The following is a 16905-nucleotide window of genomic DNA, read 5'->3' on the forward strand; positions in this document are numbered from 1 at the left end:
CTTAAAATCCCCTCCTAAACTTCGAGTGCGTGTTATACGTATGGCGATAAATCCGATAATGTATAGAAGGTAGGGCCCGAAAGTGACTCAAGCCCAGGGGCCCCCACCACCCTAAGTCCTGCCCTGGACACGAACATGAGTAATCAAAAGTGCTAATTTTAAAGGCTTATATGCAAGTTGTTGTCATAAAAAGTGTTTGGGGACCCGGGTCCTGCCCCAGGGAACATGTATGAATGCAAAAAATGTTTTTAAAAATTAAGATGAATGGACATCGTGAGACATTTTTATTTTTATTTTTTTTTAAATAAAGCACTTGTCCCCAAGCTGTGTCTTGTCGTTTTTAACATTTTGACACTTTTTTGTGAAATGGTATTGATACATCTGTGCCCCGTTACCATTTCTCACAGGGGGGAGGCCGGGATCTGGGGGTCCCCTTGTTAAAGGGGGCTTCCAGATTCAGATTAACCCCCACCTGCAGACCCCCACAACCACCGGGCAAGGGTTATGGGGATGAGGCCCTTGACCCCATCAACATGGGCACAAGGTGCTTTTTGGGGGTTACCCCAAAAGCACCCTCCCCATGTTGAGGGCATGTGGCCTGGTATGGTTCCTGCGGCCTGGTATGGATTTTGGAGGGGGGGGGGGGACCGCTGCGCCATTTAAAAAAAAAATTCTCATGCTTTTTTTCCAATGAGTTTTATCTATACTGCTGAGACCCGACAATTCATTACAGCCGCGATCAGTTTTAAATGACAATTTTTTCTTTAGAAATGTCATTTTGCCGTGGTACTGTTCTAAATACGGGAAAAATGCGCCACTTTACAGGCATAGTATAGACACCCTACAAGCAAATATTTAAAGGAATATTTAATCTTAATTGTTTCACTTTAAGCATTAAAAAAATCACTGATCCCAAAAAAAGTCTGTTTTTTTGGGAACAGTGATTTTTTTTCCTGGGGCAGGATCCGGGTCCCCAAAAACTTTTCATTAACTTAACATTAATTACTTATAACTTGCATATAAGCCTTTAAAATTAGCCTTTAAAATGAGCACTTTTGATTTTTCATGTTAGTGTCCAATAGACTTTAACGGTGTTCCTGCGGCTTTCGAATTTGCCCCGAACACTGTATATTGTTTGCTGTTCGCAGAACATCCGAACAACCAAAGTTCGGCCTGAACTTATGCTCGGGCCAAACCGTTCACCCATCCCTAAGGTTACTTTCACACTGAGGCGCTGGGCACATTGGCGCTATATTTAGCGGTGCTTTACCGTCATTTTAGTGGCACTTTTCGGCAGTTTTAACCCCCGCTAATGGGTGAAAAAGGGTTAAAACCACCTGCAAAGCGCCGCTGCAGTGTTTGGAGCGCTGCCCCATTGTTTTCAATGGGAAGGGGCGCTTTAGGAGCCGTAAATACACCACTACTACAGCTCTCCAAAAGATGCGGCTTGCAGGACATTTTTCAGCGTCCTGCAAATGCAAAGCTCCAGTGTGAAAGCCCTCGAGGCAAGAACATGGGGTTTTTCCATGCCTTGGCTATTGTGTTTTTTGGCTGCCATGATTCCTTTTAATTCAAATCTATTTACAAATCATTTCATAAGATTTTGCACAGGTGTTTCAATATTTTGGATAATTCGTTGAGTAAACAAGCCTATAAACTGTAATTCAAATACTACTAAAAGAGGAACTGTTTGAACCTTGGCATAGCATAACACTCAAAAAAGTATAAAGCTCTATCCTTTCTCCTTAACTAATCACTCAAAGCTAGTCTCAGGCAAGTGACTATAATACAAGACTAGCAACTCAACTATCGGCCTTCAAATCTGAACCGGGGCTTCCATAACCATGAATAAAATCTTCGTCTTTTTGATCTTGAGCTGTTTGGTAATTACAGGTAATAAATTCTTAAAATGTTATTTTATTATTTATTGTGTGCCGACATACTAAGCAGAGTATCCTTTCACATTAGTGCTTGTCTTTTGTATGAAAACTTAAGTTTAGGTCCTCCACTTACTCATATGCTCTCTAACCACTTGCCCACCAGTTGTAGAGCGGCATGGCTGGGCAAAACTATGTTATGTAACGTCGCTTCACCCTGTGGCCACTAGGGGCCCACTGCTCACCCCTGGAGCAAATGTGAGTGCCCGGCAGTCACGATGACCACCGGGCTCCTTTGATCGCTCATGACACACTGAGAACTGGGATCTGGCCTAGGCCAAAAATAATGTCATACACCCCAAGAGCCTCTTTTTCTTTCAGGGAAGATGGATTCCAAGAAGTAAATGCTAAATGGATCATCTGCCCTTATTCAAGATGGCAGCTGTTGGAAATGGGGGATGTTTTTCAAAGTGATTTCTCAACCAAATAAATGAAATAGTGTCTTCAGTTTTCAGTGCTCAGACACAGGTTCCACTTTAAATATTCTAAAGTTTCAGTTTGTTTTCATGCTATACTTGCCTACTCTGTGCAGTGGTTTTGTACAGAGCAGCCCCGATCCTCCTTTTCTCAGGTCCCTCACTGGCACTTCTGGCTCTTCACCCCTACCGAGTGCCCCCATTGCAAGCAGCTTGCTATGGGGGCACCTGAGCTGAGCCGCTGCTCTGTCTGTCCATTCAGACACAGAGCCACGGTTTGGCCCTGTCCCCCCTCTTTCTCCTCATTGGCTCACTGACTTTGATCCACAACAGCGGGAGCCATTGGCTCCCGCTGTTGTGCCATCTCAGCCAGTGAGGAGGAAACGTCCCGGGCAGCAGAGTCTCTTGTGCAACATCGATGGATATAGATGGGGCTCAGGTAAGTGTTAGGGGGGCTGTTGCACATAGAAGGTTAGAATGCATTAAGATAAAAGAAATCTGCCTTTACAACCACTTTAAAGTATAACTAAAGACAAAACTTTAAGTTTTGGATAGAGTGGAGAGGGACTAGAAAACGTGTCCTTTTTTATTGCTTTCTGTGCCCCCCGTTAGGGAGATTCCCCCCTCTCTATTTGTTCTGTTTACCATTATCATTGAAAGTGAAAGTAAAAGAAAATCACAAATTTTGGGTTGTCCCCAGAAAAGTGATAGAGGGAAACTCCTCCGATGGGGACACTAGTTCTGGTGACCTGGGAAAGCCGCAGAGAATTCCTTTAATTTACAGGGATTTCCTCTAACTTCCAGTTTGGCTATGGAAAGGAAGTGAAGGTAAATCTCCCCAGTGGGAAAAAAAAAACTGACGGATTATAACCCTCCCTTACTCTATCCAAAATGAAAAAAACAAACATTAAATTGTTTCATACTTACTGTAATTACAGGGATCCTACATTAACCACCAATGTAACTGAGGACAGTACACAGACCCCCTGTGTAATAGGGGTCCGTCACTCACTGTAACTGGGGACACTTCACTAGACCAATGTAACTGGTGGTACTACATTGGCCACCAATATTATGGTAACCCTACATTGACCACCAATATTATAGGGGCCCTATATTGACCACCAATTTTATGGTGACCCTACATTGACCACCAATATTATAGGGGCCCTACATTGCCTGTGGCCAATCATGGTTCTCCTCGCTGCTGGCGCTGCGATTGGCCAAGCATGCGGGGTCACAGTGCATGCTTGGCCAATCATGAGCCAGCAATGCACTGCGCCATCGCAGTGCATTGTGGTCCGCGCGCGCCATACGAATTTTGACGCGAACGGACCAAGAGTTCGGATTTCGCCGAACGCCCGAACAGCCAATGTTCGAGTCGAACGTACGTTCGACTCGAACACGAAGCTCATCCCTAAACTGGGGATACTGCTATAGACCACCAATGTAACTGGTGGACAATACTGACCCCGAAAGTGATAGGGGCACTACACTAAGTGGAAGCAGGGGTACTACAGTGACCATCAATGCAATTGGGGGTACTAACCTGACCACCAATGTAACTGGGGACAACAGCATTATTACAGGGACCCTATATTAACCACCAATGTAACTAGAGACAGTACACTGACCCCCAGTGTAATAGGGGACTGTCACTCACTGTACCTAGGGACCTTAAACTAGAGCAATGTAACTAGTGGTAGAAAACTAACTGCCAATGTAACTGGGGGGGGGGGGCACCATATTGACCCGTAAAGTAATAGGGACACTACACTAACTGTAAGGAGGGGTACTACAGTGACCATCAATGCATATGGGGGTACTAACCTGACAATCAATGTAACTGGGGCACTACATTGACCACCAATATTATGGGGACCCTACATTTACCATCAATATTATAGGGGGCCTACATTGACTACCAATGTAACTGGGGCAGTACACTGACTCCCAGTATAATTAGGGGAACATCACTAGATATAACTGGGGATACTGCTATAGACCACTAATGTAACTGGCGGACAATACTGACCCCAAAAGCAATAGGGGCACTACACTAACTGTAAGCAGGAGTACTACAGTTACCATTAATGCAATTGGGGGTACTAACCTGACCACCAATGTAACTGAGGACAACAGCAATGTTACAGGGACCCTACATTAACCACCAATGTAACTATGGACAGTACACTGTCCCCTCAGCGTAATAGGGGACCGCCACTCACTGTAGCTAGGGACCTTTCACTGGAGCAATGTAACTAGTGGTAGAAAACTGACTGTCTATGTAACTGGGGGGACCATATTGACCTGTAAAGTAATAGGCACACTACACTAACTGTAAGCAGGGGAACTACAGTGACCATCAATGCATATGGGGGTACTAACCTGACAATCAATGTAACCGGAGCACTACATTAACCACCAATATTACAGGGACACTACATTGACCACCATTGTAACTAGGACACTTCACTGACCCCCAGTATAATGGGGGAACTGCACTGACTGCAACAGGGTACACTTCACTGTACTAATGTAACTGGTAGTACTAAACTGACTGCTAATGTAACTAGAGGGGAGGGCTGACTCCCCTCCATGTAATAGGGGCAGTACCCTAACCATAAGTGTGTGCAGCCTATTGCATTAGGGTGTGCTTCCCAAAGCTCAAACACACATGTGTGTATATATAACAAAGTTTACTAAGCTTCAGTTATGTATGAACACAATGAGTGATCGGTACTGATCAATCACTGTGTTCATTCAGAAAAGGAAGGGGCTTGTAAATTACATAGGGGACCAGGCAGCAGGGGGAATCTGCACCACATGTGGTTTAGGGTGTGCCCAGGCACATCCAGCACACCTTGTGCACACGTCTATGACCCTAACTGTAATTGAGGACACGACACAGACCATCAATGTAATTGGGGTACTAAATTGAGAACAAATGTAACTGGAGCACTACACTGACCAATAACATTACAGCAATGCAATTGGAGGAACTTGATTGAACATCAATAAATTGGACTCACTACATTGACCATTTGTTATACATGTACATAATGGCGTTTCTGTTCCTGCAAATAATTTCATATGATTACATTTTGTACTTTGCCAATTGGGTTGTTAATCCCTGTGTGTTACCTTTTCCTATTACAGGCCAGCTGACCACCACATGCAATCAGTGCTGGAATATTGGCTCAACCAAATGCTGTGATGAAAGAAAGTTTCAATGTGATGGATCAGATTGCATGACCTCATCGGAGTACTGCAGAATCAGTAAGTGGGATTGTGTTTTTTCAGCCGTGGCTCTAGAACCAGTAGAAGTCATGGACACATCTTCCCTTGTTTAAAAGGTGAAATGTATTTAAAGTAGGGCTGTGGAAATTAAAGATTAATTCCTCAATTAATCGATTAATTGTTTTGATCAATCAAAATTATTTTGGTCGGTACTCACCTTTCCGCCAGCTTCTGGGTCTTCGATTAGTTCCGTCGGAGATCCGGTGGCGTCACGGACATCGACGTCACCGGACTCCTCCCCCTTCCCCAAGTGCCTCCGTCTGCTAACGAGTCCGGTGATGTTGAAGTTCTGATTCAACGTAACGCATACGGGGAGGAGCTACGGATGATGTCACCCGCTGCGTCCCTACGGAACTAACACGATTGTCGGCTTTACATGCTGTTTTTTTATCATCTTTATGTGAGTAGTTTGTGTTTGAACACAAAGATTAAATATTATACTTAAGCGGTGAGCACTTGGATCTTTTCTTTCTACCCATGACCTGGCGTCCTTGCTGAGATCTAAGGAGACGTGAGAGAAGTTTATGGTCCGTATTAACCCTTTTGATACCCGCATGCATAACCACCTGTTTGCACAGGGGTCCATGCCATAAGGTGAGAGTGATTAGTTAGACCGGAGGTGGAGGGATTGTCACGCTACTGTGGGAAAAAAAATTACGTCAGTGCTACAGTTTAAATTTAAAAGGTATTTGTGTGAACTGTGAAGTTAAGTCATGGATTGTGGAAACTAAATAGTGTCGGGTGATTGTATATAGTGTATACCACATTTATCACTGACTAATGCAGAGTTGCAATGCAAGGAGATCAGCTAAAAGTAGTTGGATCTGTATGTGCGTTATAATTAATTGAAATTAGTCGATGAATCAATTTAAAAAAATAATCGATTAATCGATCATGAAAATTTTAATCAGTAACCTAATTTAAAGAAAAACGATGATGGCATTGGGTCAATCTAGAATTTCTAAAACATTTTCAAATATATAAATGTACATTCTATTATATTTTTTATAATGAATTTCTATAACATTTATTTTAGAAAAAAAGGATGCTTCCATGGTGTTTACATGACAACCAACCATACTAGCCAAGGGATGAACAAGAAGAAATTAAATTTGGTGCTTGTGTGCCGGTCTGAACCCCTGTGAGTCCGGTCGCGGGTCCCGTGGACTCGATCGCCGCGGGCATATCCGCGATCGTCTCACGGGGCGGCTGAACAGAGAAATGCCATTGTAAACAGCATCTCCCCGTTCTGCCTAGCAACTAGTGACGCTGATCTCTGCTCCATGTGATTGGAGCAGAGATCAGTGTTCACTAAATGAAAGCCCAGCCCCCCACAGTTAGTAACACACCCCTAGAGGCGATTCAGTTCGCATTGTGCGCTATAGAAGTATTTCATTCATTCATTCAGGAACACTTAACCCCTACACTGCCACCCACTGGTTAACCCTTCACTGTCAGTGTCATTTACACGGGAATCACTGCATTTATATAGCAGTGATTGCTGTATAAATGACAATGGTCCCAAAAATGTGTCAAAAATGTCCGATGTGTCCGCCATAATGTCGCAGTCCCAATAAAAATCGCTCATCGCCGCCATTACTAGTCAATTATTAATAAAAATGCCATAAAACTATCTGCTATTTTGTAAACGCTATAACTTTTGCGCAAACCAATCAATAATCGCTTATTGCGATTTTTTTACCAAAATATGTAGAAGAATATGTATCGGCCTAAACTGAGGAAAAAAATGTTTTTATATATATTTTTGGGGGATATTTATTATAACAAAAAGTTAAAAATGATGCTTTTTTTCAAAATTGTCCCTCTATTTTTGTTTATAGCGCAAAAAATAAAAACCGCAGGGGTGATCAAATACCACCAAAAGAAAGCTCTATTTGTGGGGAAAAAAGGACGCCAATTTTGTTTGGGAGCCACGACGCATGGCCGCGCAATTGTCAGTTAAAGCGACGCAGTGCCGAATCGCAAAAAGTGGTCTGGTCTTTGACCAGCAAAATGGCCCGGGGCTGAAGTGGTTAAAAAAACAGCGGTGATTAAATTCCACCGAAACAGAGTAATTGTCATTCAAAGTGTGACAACAATGAAAGCTGAAAATTTACCTGGGCAAAAAGAGGGTGAAAGTGTTTTATATTGAAGTGGTTAAGTACAGAAAAATGGTTGTTGATCCTGCCAGAATGTTGGTGTCTTACAAAACACCATCTCTATCATAGGCATGTGCGGCCTATTGCAAAGCTCAAACACACATACATGTGTGTCTGTATAGATTATATATATATATATATATATATATATATATATATATATATATATATATATATATATATTACACACATATACTGTATACACACATTTACACACTTTTTTTAACCACTTCAGCCCCGGAAGGATTTAACCCCTTCCTGACCAGAGCACTTTTTGCGATTCGGCACTGAATCGCTTTAATGGAGGATTGCATGGTCCCTAGCTTGACACACAAGGCTGCTCTGCAAGCATCACCTCCACTGGCTGGGTCCCTGGCTTGATTCCCACTGAAGTTTCCCGATTCTTCACCGTCCCCAGTTATTGAGAATGCTGCTCCGGTACTTGCTTCAGTCACTAACTGTGGTCCCTGGTAATAAGGCGGATTGTCACTTACTGGTGACAGCTTCCCCTCTACCTCCGACCACGACAGGTTCTCCGGCCGGCAGAACCACCACTACTGGTTGGACTGCAAGCCGCAGTCCCAACCTTGCGCTGGTCTCTTGCTTCTGGATAGGCCCTCAGACAGCCTAGCAGCCAGATGTGATAGGCCCAATATCCGGCCTAGCAGCCCAGGCAATACAACACGAGTCTAACCAGACAGCCATCCAGGTGGCACGGAACACAGATCACCTGACCTCACCCTAATATATAGGCTCTCCCAGCAGGCCAAGGGATCCAAGAAAACCCCTGCCCATTGGCTGAGATATCCCACGACATATCCATAACCTGACCTTGGGTTGCCCTTCTCATATCTAGCACCACCAAGTACCCGGCCACCTAGTGGTAGAAGAGAAAAGTGCAACAAGGCCAAACTTATGGAGAAATCAATAAATCTCTTCCAATCAACCAGGATAACTCCTGGTAGGGTGCTACATCAGGTTTGAGGAATCAATTGACAATCGCGCGGACGTGCGACGTGTCAAAATTGACATCCTTTTTTTTTATAGAAAAATTTGCTTAAGGGGACAATGCTGCTCCTCCATAGACACAGTACACCGAAGGACAACAACTGTGTTACTGGCAGGACCAGAACCATCAGATGTAAATAAAAAAATTAAAAACTAAAAAAAAAAAATTTATATAAAGAGCTGATAAACTGATATATCATTTTTTTTTGTTTTCAAGTTTAAGTACATTTTAATGTTTATTTTATTTATTTATTTTTATTTTTTTCCTTCCATCAGACGATGTGGACTTTCGTACAATACAGAAAGGCTGTTCATATGAACAATTATGTGATAAATGCTTTTCTGTAACAACCAAAGACAACTTTGTAACCCGAGTGAGTAATGTATGTGGGAAAGGAGATGGCAGCAATGCAAAACTGAACTATTGCAGTAAGTTAATGTGTCCTGTTCTATGAAAATAATAAAAATGTTATAATAGAAAAATGACTTGGACATACTTATCCAAACCAAATATGCCGATAAAGTCAGAGGGATCAACAGAATTCCTGATTGGAAATGCGTGCCAGACCTAACAACTGCTGTCAAGTGGTTAATTCAATACTGGTTCTAATATACTGTAGATCAGTGAAGTCCATCCAGGTTTTATCCTGTGTTGAGCCCTGATGAAGGGAGTGTGTGGCTACAAAACATGTTGGATGTTTTTATATATCTTCCTTTTACCAACCATAAAAATTATTTTAGACTCTTTTGTCTGGTTTTAGACTGGTGCTTTTTTCTGTAATTTTATAGCTTGAGCTAGTCTTGGATTCCTATCAGGGAAGCCTCGTTGTGCGGGAACTACCTCGCCAGAGCTATTGAGCTTGTTTGAAGTCTTCCTTCATCTGACTACACATGTAAGTCTAAGGCCCCATTCACATGGGCGCCTCAGTTTGCCGGACTCCGCTTGCTCAGCGGGGGAATCGCTCCACTGATCCCCGCTGAGCAGGGGGGTGACAGGTTCGTCTCTGCTTACTGAGCAGAGCGGAGACGGACCCAGTCTGTCTATGGGAAGATTGGATGAAAATGGAAAGCCTGTCTGTTTCCATCCGATCATATCCGATCCACCAGACGGATGGAAAATAGGACCACCATCCGTTTGGATTTTGCGGACAGGATCGGATTGGATAACGGTGGATGTCAGTGGACATGTCTCCGCTGACATCCGCTACTCCATAGGAGTGAATGGAAGGTCTGATCAGATACACCTGAAAAACTGACAGGTGAACCTGATCAGACAACCCGTTTAAAAGGGCCCTAACAATTTCCCAGGGTCTCTTTGAATATGTTGTTTTCTTATCCTGTGTTGAACCCTGATGAAGGGGGCGTATTGCCCCGAAACGACTTGGGTGTTACATTATTTTTTATTTTTTTTTACAAAGCATTAAAATAATTTTGGTCCTACTCATCCCTAATTGTGGCACACATGTAAGATATTGTGGCAAACCTTGGGGTGAAAGGAATAATTCTAGGGACACTAGTTGGCTGGTTAACTCTAAACCATCATTTTTCAACTTGTCACCCTGGGGTGCCTTGAGGTTTCTTCAAGGGTGCCTTGAGGTTTTTTCAAGGGTGCCTTGAGGTTTCTTTAGGGGTGCCTTGGCAAAATGCCTTAAAACTGCCCAAAAATTGTATAAAAGCTGACATGTGGATGAAGCCCGCCTTTTAGTTACACAAAGCCACAGGTTTTCATTGTGCTCCATTACAACCTTCTAGCTTTCGGTGTCCTAATGACCAATGGCATCATCCGTTGATATGGAAGATGTCAGTCTTCTGCACAGCATCCTTGTATCCCCCCTCTCCTGCCCCTCTCCATTAGCTGAATGATGGAGAAAAACCAAGGAATGTGAGAGCCCACACACGATCGTAAAAAGTCTGATCAGATTTTTTTCTCAGAAAATTTGAAATCCTGCTCTCTAATGTCTTCCGTTGGAAATTTTAGATGGAAAAAGTCTGATAGAGCCCACACACGATCGGATTTTCAGACAATATAATCCGATTGGACCTTTTCCATTGGAATTTCCGACCGTGTGTACAGGGCATTAGTCATGAAAGGGTTAAACACTGCTCTAAACTGATAACCTATAAAGAATTTTAAAGCCTCGCCTTTCAAATTTTGAGTACCAGAGTTTTTTTTACAATGTGCACAATTGCCCAGCCTGGACAGAGGCTTTCGGAGGCCTGTAGGGTGGCATCTTCCTCACTGACTATGGGCCCTGGCATTTATGGGAACACTACTCTTTGGGAGGTGTATGCCTAGGGGACCCTTGGCGTGTTCTTGTTTCTGATTCAAGTTCAAGCCTCCACAAAATATACAGACTCTGGGAATCTAGGCCCGTGATCCATGTTTAGGGCCTAGATAGATATCCCATTACCAACAAGGACTGCTTCAGACTGTGAGACTCAATACAGATGTTAATATCATCAGCTCAAAGTAAACCGATTCTGCGGTATCCTGATATAATCTGTTTAAGATGTTATGTGTCAATTGTATTTCTCCCATTGTTAACCGAGTCGCCTATTGTTTTTGTATGTCTGCTAGTATTGTGTGCACACCACCTAGGCTGATTTAAGTGACTAGTTAATTAGCTCAAGTTAATTATATCATGGTCAGCTATTAATTGCTAGAGGTGGATTAGCATATAGTATATGTTGGTTTTTCCATAGTTATGTTAATGATATTCCTGTATTCAGTTTCCTTTGCATACAATGATGGGATCAGGCTCACCTGACCTGGTGTACTATAAATTCCGTATGAGTTTTCAATAAACAGTTCCAGTTCTCATACAAGCTATGGTCGGCTAGTATTGTATGCTCAGCTATGATATCTGGTTCCAGACTGGTTGCTGAACGGTTCCATCACAGTATCTACTTACTCATAGCAACCCAACTTTTATAGCTTAGAAAACTGTGTTTGTTTGCACTAAAATTCATTTTAGTGGATTTTTTCCTAAAACTGTGGTTGACAGCTGGGCAAATATCATGCTTCTACCATTATTTTATTCCCCAGGATCTAACCTTTATGAAATTTAGTTTTTTTGGGGGGTGGGGGGGGGGGTTGATTATAGTAATTCCTATATGTCACATGATGTGCAGGGCCACTAGGACAACAATTCCTTATGGTGGTGACATCGCCTACTGGCTCTTTTTGCTCTAGACGTTGTCTGAGGGGAGGACAGTCTCCTCCCCCTCTCGTCAAGTCATTCTTGAGAGAGTTGGAGGGGTGGGTTTTAGGTAATGGGGTGATCCAGACATTGGGGCTTAAGGCCTACAAATGTCATGCTGTCTGTGCCCCCTGTTAGTGAGATTCACCCTCTCTATTTGTCCTGTTTACCATTATCATTGAAAGTGAAAGAAAATCCCAAATTTTGGGTTGTCCCCAGAAAAGTAATAGAGGGTAAATCTTCTGATGGTGACACTAGTTCTGGTGACTTGGGGTGCCCCAGGGAATTCCCTTAATTTTCTTGGATTTCCTATCACTTCCTGCTTGTCTATGGGACAGGAAGAGATGGGAAATCTCTGCATTGGAACACAGGTGGCAAAAAAAAAAAAAAAAAAAAGAGTCTGGCATGGGTTATAACCCTCCCATGCTCTATCCAAAAAAAAAAATGTTTTGCCTATACAGGGATCGAAAGTTTGGGCACCCCAGGTAAAAATGTGTATTAATGTGCATAACGAAGCCAAGGAAACATGGAAAAGTCTCCAAATGGCATCAAATTACTGATTAGACATTCTTATAATATGTCAAAAAAAGTTAGATTTTAGATGAGTCTGGCCATTTAAAACCTTTGAGATTGACATCACGTGGTCTTCCCAGACGATGATTGAGAACAATCCATGACACTGGCAGGTCTCAGCTTTGCAAAGGGAGCAGTGCATGCTATAAATTCTGCAGGGTGCCCAAACTTTTGCAGACGCCATTTTTTTTGTTTTCTGTCATTTTGAAAGTGTAAATGATGGAAATAAAATCTAACTTTTTTTTACATATTATAAGAATGTCTAATCTGTAATTTGATGCCATTTGGAGATTTTTCCATCTTTCCTTGGCTTCGCTATGCACATTAATACACATTTTTACCTGGGGTGCCCAAACTTTCGATCTCCACTGTAGTTCTTAATGGGACTCTGCCATAAGAGAATAATGAAGGCTCCCTGGCTGGAGTTATTCTCTGGTGTGGTCTGAGATTACGACCCAGAAGAAGTACAGAGACAAGGATTCTGACTCTTTTCTGGAACCCATTTTTATCAAATAGAACACTTTTCTCATGACAGGGTCACATTAAATGTAACACACTGAAATTAGTCATCAACCAAATACTTTCGGGTCTATACAGCATATAAAACATTCCTTGAATGGCAGAAACATTAGTGCAAGCTGAATGAAATGTCACCATATGTTTTCTAATAGATTCATTCTTGTATCATCACCTCCATCTAGTGGTCGATATGCGGTATAGTTTTCTGAACTAATTCAATAAGAATTTATAGCACATTCTGGCCACTAGTTGGATCTGATGATATAGGGATTATTCTATTAAAAAACATAAAGTGACATTTTGTTCTGCTTGCAAATGTTTTTTTTTTTTTTTTTTTTAAATAGGCCCGTTAATTATGAATAGTTTATTATTTTCCATTTTTTCCCCTCTAGCCAACATTTGTGACCGTCAGTTACAACCAAACGGCTATCAGTGTCCTAGCTGCTTCATAGGTGGCAACACCGACGGCTGCGAGAGCACAGGATATGTGGACTGCCTTGGATTAGAAAAGGAATGTGTGGATTATGGTGCAACTGTTATCCTGTCCGGTAAGTACCTATTCCTACTATCAATGTTTGTCATATTAAACCCTCAGTTTTATGCATCCTTAGCAGCTAATCCAATCACTTACTGAATATGCAGCTTCTTTATCTTTTAATCCTGATATACACTATATTGTCAAAAGTATTGGGACACCTGCCTTTACACGCACATGAACTTTAATGACATCCCAGTCTTAGTCCGTAGGGCTCAGTATTGAGTTGGCCCACCCTTTGCAGCTATAACAGCTTCAACTCTTCTGGGAAGGCCGTCCACAAGGTTTAGGAGTGTGTCTATGGGAATGTTTGACCATTCTTCCAGAAGCACATTTGTGAGGTCAGACACTGATGTTGGACGAGAAGGCCTGGCTCGCAGTCTCTGCTCTAATTCATCACAAAGGTGTTCTATCGGGGGTTGAAGTCAGGCGTCTGTATAGGCCAATCAAGTTCCTCCCTCCCTCCCAAACTCGCTCTTCCATGTCTTTATGGACCTTGCCTTGTGCACTGGTGCGCAGTCATGTTAGAACAGGAAGGGGATGAGGGGCAGGGGTGAGTCATGATGTGTTGTGGGGGTCCATCATTCCTGGATGATAATCCTTGTTGCACACAGAGTAGGGCAGCCTGTTGAAGAGTAGAAGGACTCTGTGTGTAAAAAAAAACTCAGACGGTCATAACGTCGCTCCCGGGCCTCCGCCGGTCATAAAGATGACCAGTGACCATCTGGTCACTGGAAATCTCTATGCTCGTCACCTGTCAGTAGCCGATTCTTTCTCCAGGTCCCCGATGGGACGGGAGAGCCCGGAGAAGCCCGGAGATGTCCCCTCCCGTCGACTGTAAGCACGATCAAGCGGCAGAACTGCTGATATGATCATTCTTATGGTGCACGGAATCGCCGGCTGAAAACAAGGATATCTAAATGATGCCTGTAGCTGCACCCATCATTCAGATATTCCCACTGAAAGTCCAGGACGTCATATGACGTCCTTGGACGAGATGTGGTTAAAGTCAAAATTGCTTTTTTTTTTTTTTTGGTAAATGAGAAATCTGGGATCTCTCAATAAAGACCTGTCTGCTTATTTATATTTCAAAGGATGTGTAAATAGGAATAAAAGTGATCAAAAAACAAAAAAAGGGACAGTGTAAAAATAAAAAATAAAGCTAAATAAATAATAAAAAAAAGTAAAGCACTCCATCGCTCCGAGCTCTCGCGCAGAAGCAAACGCATACGTAAGTCGCGCCCACATATGTAAACAGTGTTTAAACCACACATGTGAGGTATCCCCAGGATTGGTAGAGCGAGAGCACTAATTCTAGCACAAGACCTCCTCTGTAACTCTAAACAGGTAACCCGTAAAAAAAAAAATGAAAACGTTGCGTATGGACATTTTTAAGTACCGCAGTTTGTTGCCAATCCACAAGCGTATTAAGCGTATATTAAAACCTGAAAAAGATCAATCATTTTGTAAAAATTATAGACCTATATCTTTGACTAATATAGATATAAGAATATTCTCAAAGATTTTATCCAAACGAATAACGGCCATTATATCAAATAATATAAGCCTGGAGCAAACGGGGTTTATGAAAGGGAGAGATAATATTATTAAAACATGTACGTTGGTTGAATACGCTCAGAGAACTGCCATCCCTACCTGCCTATTGGCCATAGATGCCGAAAAGTCATTTGATAGGGTGGGATGGCAGTTCTTAGAGGAAGTATTGAAACAAACAGCAATGGGACCTAAGATGTTAGGAAGGATTATGGCCTTATATAAAAATTCAAGGGCTAAAGTGAGAACAAATGGGATATTATCAGAATATATAAAGATATCAAATGGAACCCGACAAGGGTGTCCTCTATCACCACTTTTATATATTATGATAATGGAACATCTTATGGAGGCTATAAGAATAAATAAAGATATTAAGGGGATAGAGGTCAAGGGTAAAGAATATAATATGGCTGCATATGCAGACGATCTTTTATTATATATAACTAATCCTATAATTACTATACCAAACTTAATAAAAGAGTTATTAAATTAGATATTAGATTATATCTAATATTATATATTAGATTTATATATATATATATATATATATATATATATATATATATATATATATATATATATATTAGATATTATATATATATATATATATCTAATATATATTATATTAGATATTAGATATTAGATAGATTTAGTGAAATGAGTAACTTTAAAGTAAATTACGATAAATCTGAATTAATGAATATTACATTAGAAAAAAAAATGCAAACTGTATTGCAAAAGGACTTTCCGTTTAAATGGAAGCAAGATGCGATAAAATATTTGGGAGTATATATTCCAAGAGATCTAAAACTCGTGCAAAATATGAACTATAATTTGGCAGTTCATAAGGTAAAGAAACTTTTAAATAAATATGATAAAATAACTTTCTCATGGTTTGGGAGAATAAATATTGTAAAAATTGAGATTTTACCAATTATGCTGTATATCTTTCAAACGGTACCCATTATACCATCAAAAAAGATTATGAAAGATCTGAGAGAAATGGTAGAAAGTTTTGTTTGGTCACATAAAACTCCCACAGTATGTAGAAAAGTATAACAAAAAATAATGGTGGATTAGCAATGCCCGACTTTCTTAAATATCTTCAAGCAGCCTCGTTAATGAGAATAATAGATTGGCAGCATAATGCAAAAGACAAACAATGGATAAAATTAGAAGAAGATATATTAGGGGTTAAAATAAAGCATCAATCATGGATAAAACCTAAGTTAAGACCAGAGGAGAAGGAAATGCCTATTTTCGTAAGAACAACTTTAAAAATTTGGGATGATATGATAAAAAAAGGAAAACTGTCATCCCCAATAGGTCCTATGACTCCATTATTTGCCAATCCCGAGTTTATACCAGCTTTAAAAGATAGCACATTTTTGAAATGGAATATGGAGGAACATGAACGGATAATACAAATCCTGAATGATGGAAATATGCCTACATTTCAGGAATTGGGGTAAGAATATACAAATAAATGGTTTCAATATTTGCAATTGAAAGCATATATTGATCCAATAAAGATAATGATTAATAGACCATTAACAAATAGCATCAAATAAGGATAAAGCAGATAAAAAATTAGCTAAGATATATAACCTATTACTTCCTGTTGGGGATATTAAAAAAATAATAGGAATAAGGGAATGGGAGGAAGAAATGGGGCAGGAGTTGACAGAGAAAGAATGGGAA

General features: G+C 41.1%; 1 protein-coding gene across 1 annotated transcript; it reads left to right on the forward strand.

Annotated features, from left to right (window-relative positions):
• Window positions 1-1766: 1766 nt before the first annotated feature.
• LOC143932933 (uncharacterized) lies at window positions 1767-16676 on the forward strand. Its single transcript, XM_077455868.1, has 5 exons — window positions 1767-1893; window positions 5513-5632; window positions 9097-9249; window positions 13505-13660; window positions 16531-16676. The coding sequence occupies exons 1-5, from the start codon at window positions 1845-1847 to the stop codon at window positions 16674-16676; spliced, it is 624 nt and encodes a 207-aa protein (XP_077311994.1). The 5' UTR covers window positions 1767-1844.
• Window positions 16677-16905: the final 229 nt, after the last annotated feature.

Source organism: Lithobates pipiens, unplaced genomic scaffold (genome assembly GCF_037356315.1).
Source record: "Lithobates pipiens isolate NorthernLeopardFrog02 unplaced genomic scaffold, aLitPip1_a1.2 Scaffold_27, whole genome shotgun sequence".
Lineage (NCBI taxonomy): Eukaryota > Metazoa > Chordata > Amphibia > Anura > Ranidae > Lithobates > Lithobates pipiens.

Bases quoted from the DNA above. Each gene is read 5' to 3' on its own strand.
- LOC143932933 (XM_077455868.1), top strand. From the start codon at position 1,845: ATGAATAAAATCTTCGTCTTTTTGATCTTGAGCTGTTTGGTAATTACA. The intron at 1,894-5,512 runs GTAATAAATTCT...TTCCTATTACAG, and splicing joins GAGCTGTTTGGTAATTACAG to GCCAGCTGACCACCACATGC. The intron at 13,661-16,530 runs GTAAGTACCTAT...CATCCCCAATAG, and splicing joins TGCAACTGTTATCCTGTCCG to GTCCTATGACTCCATTATTT.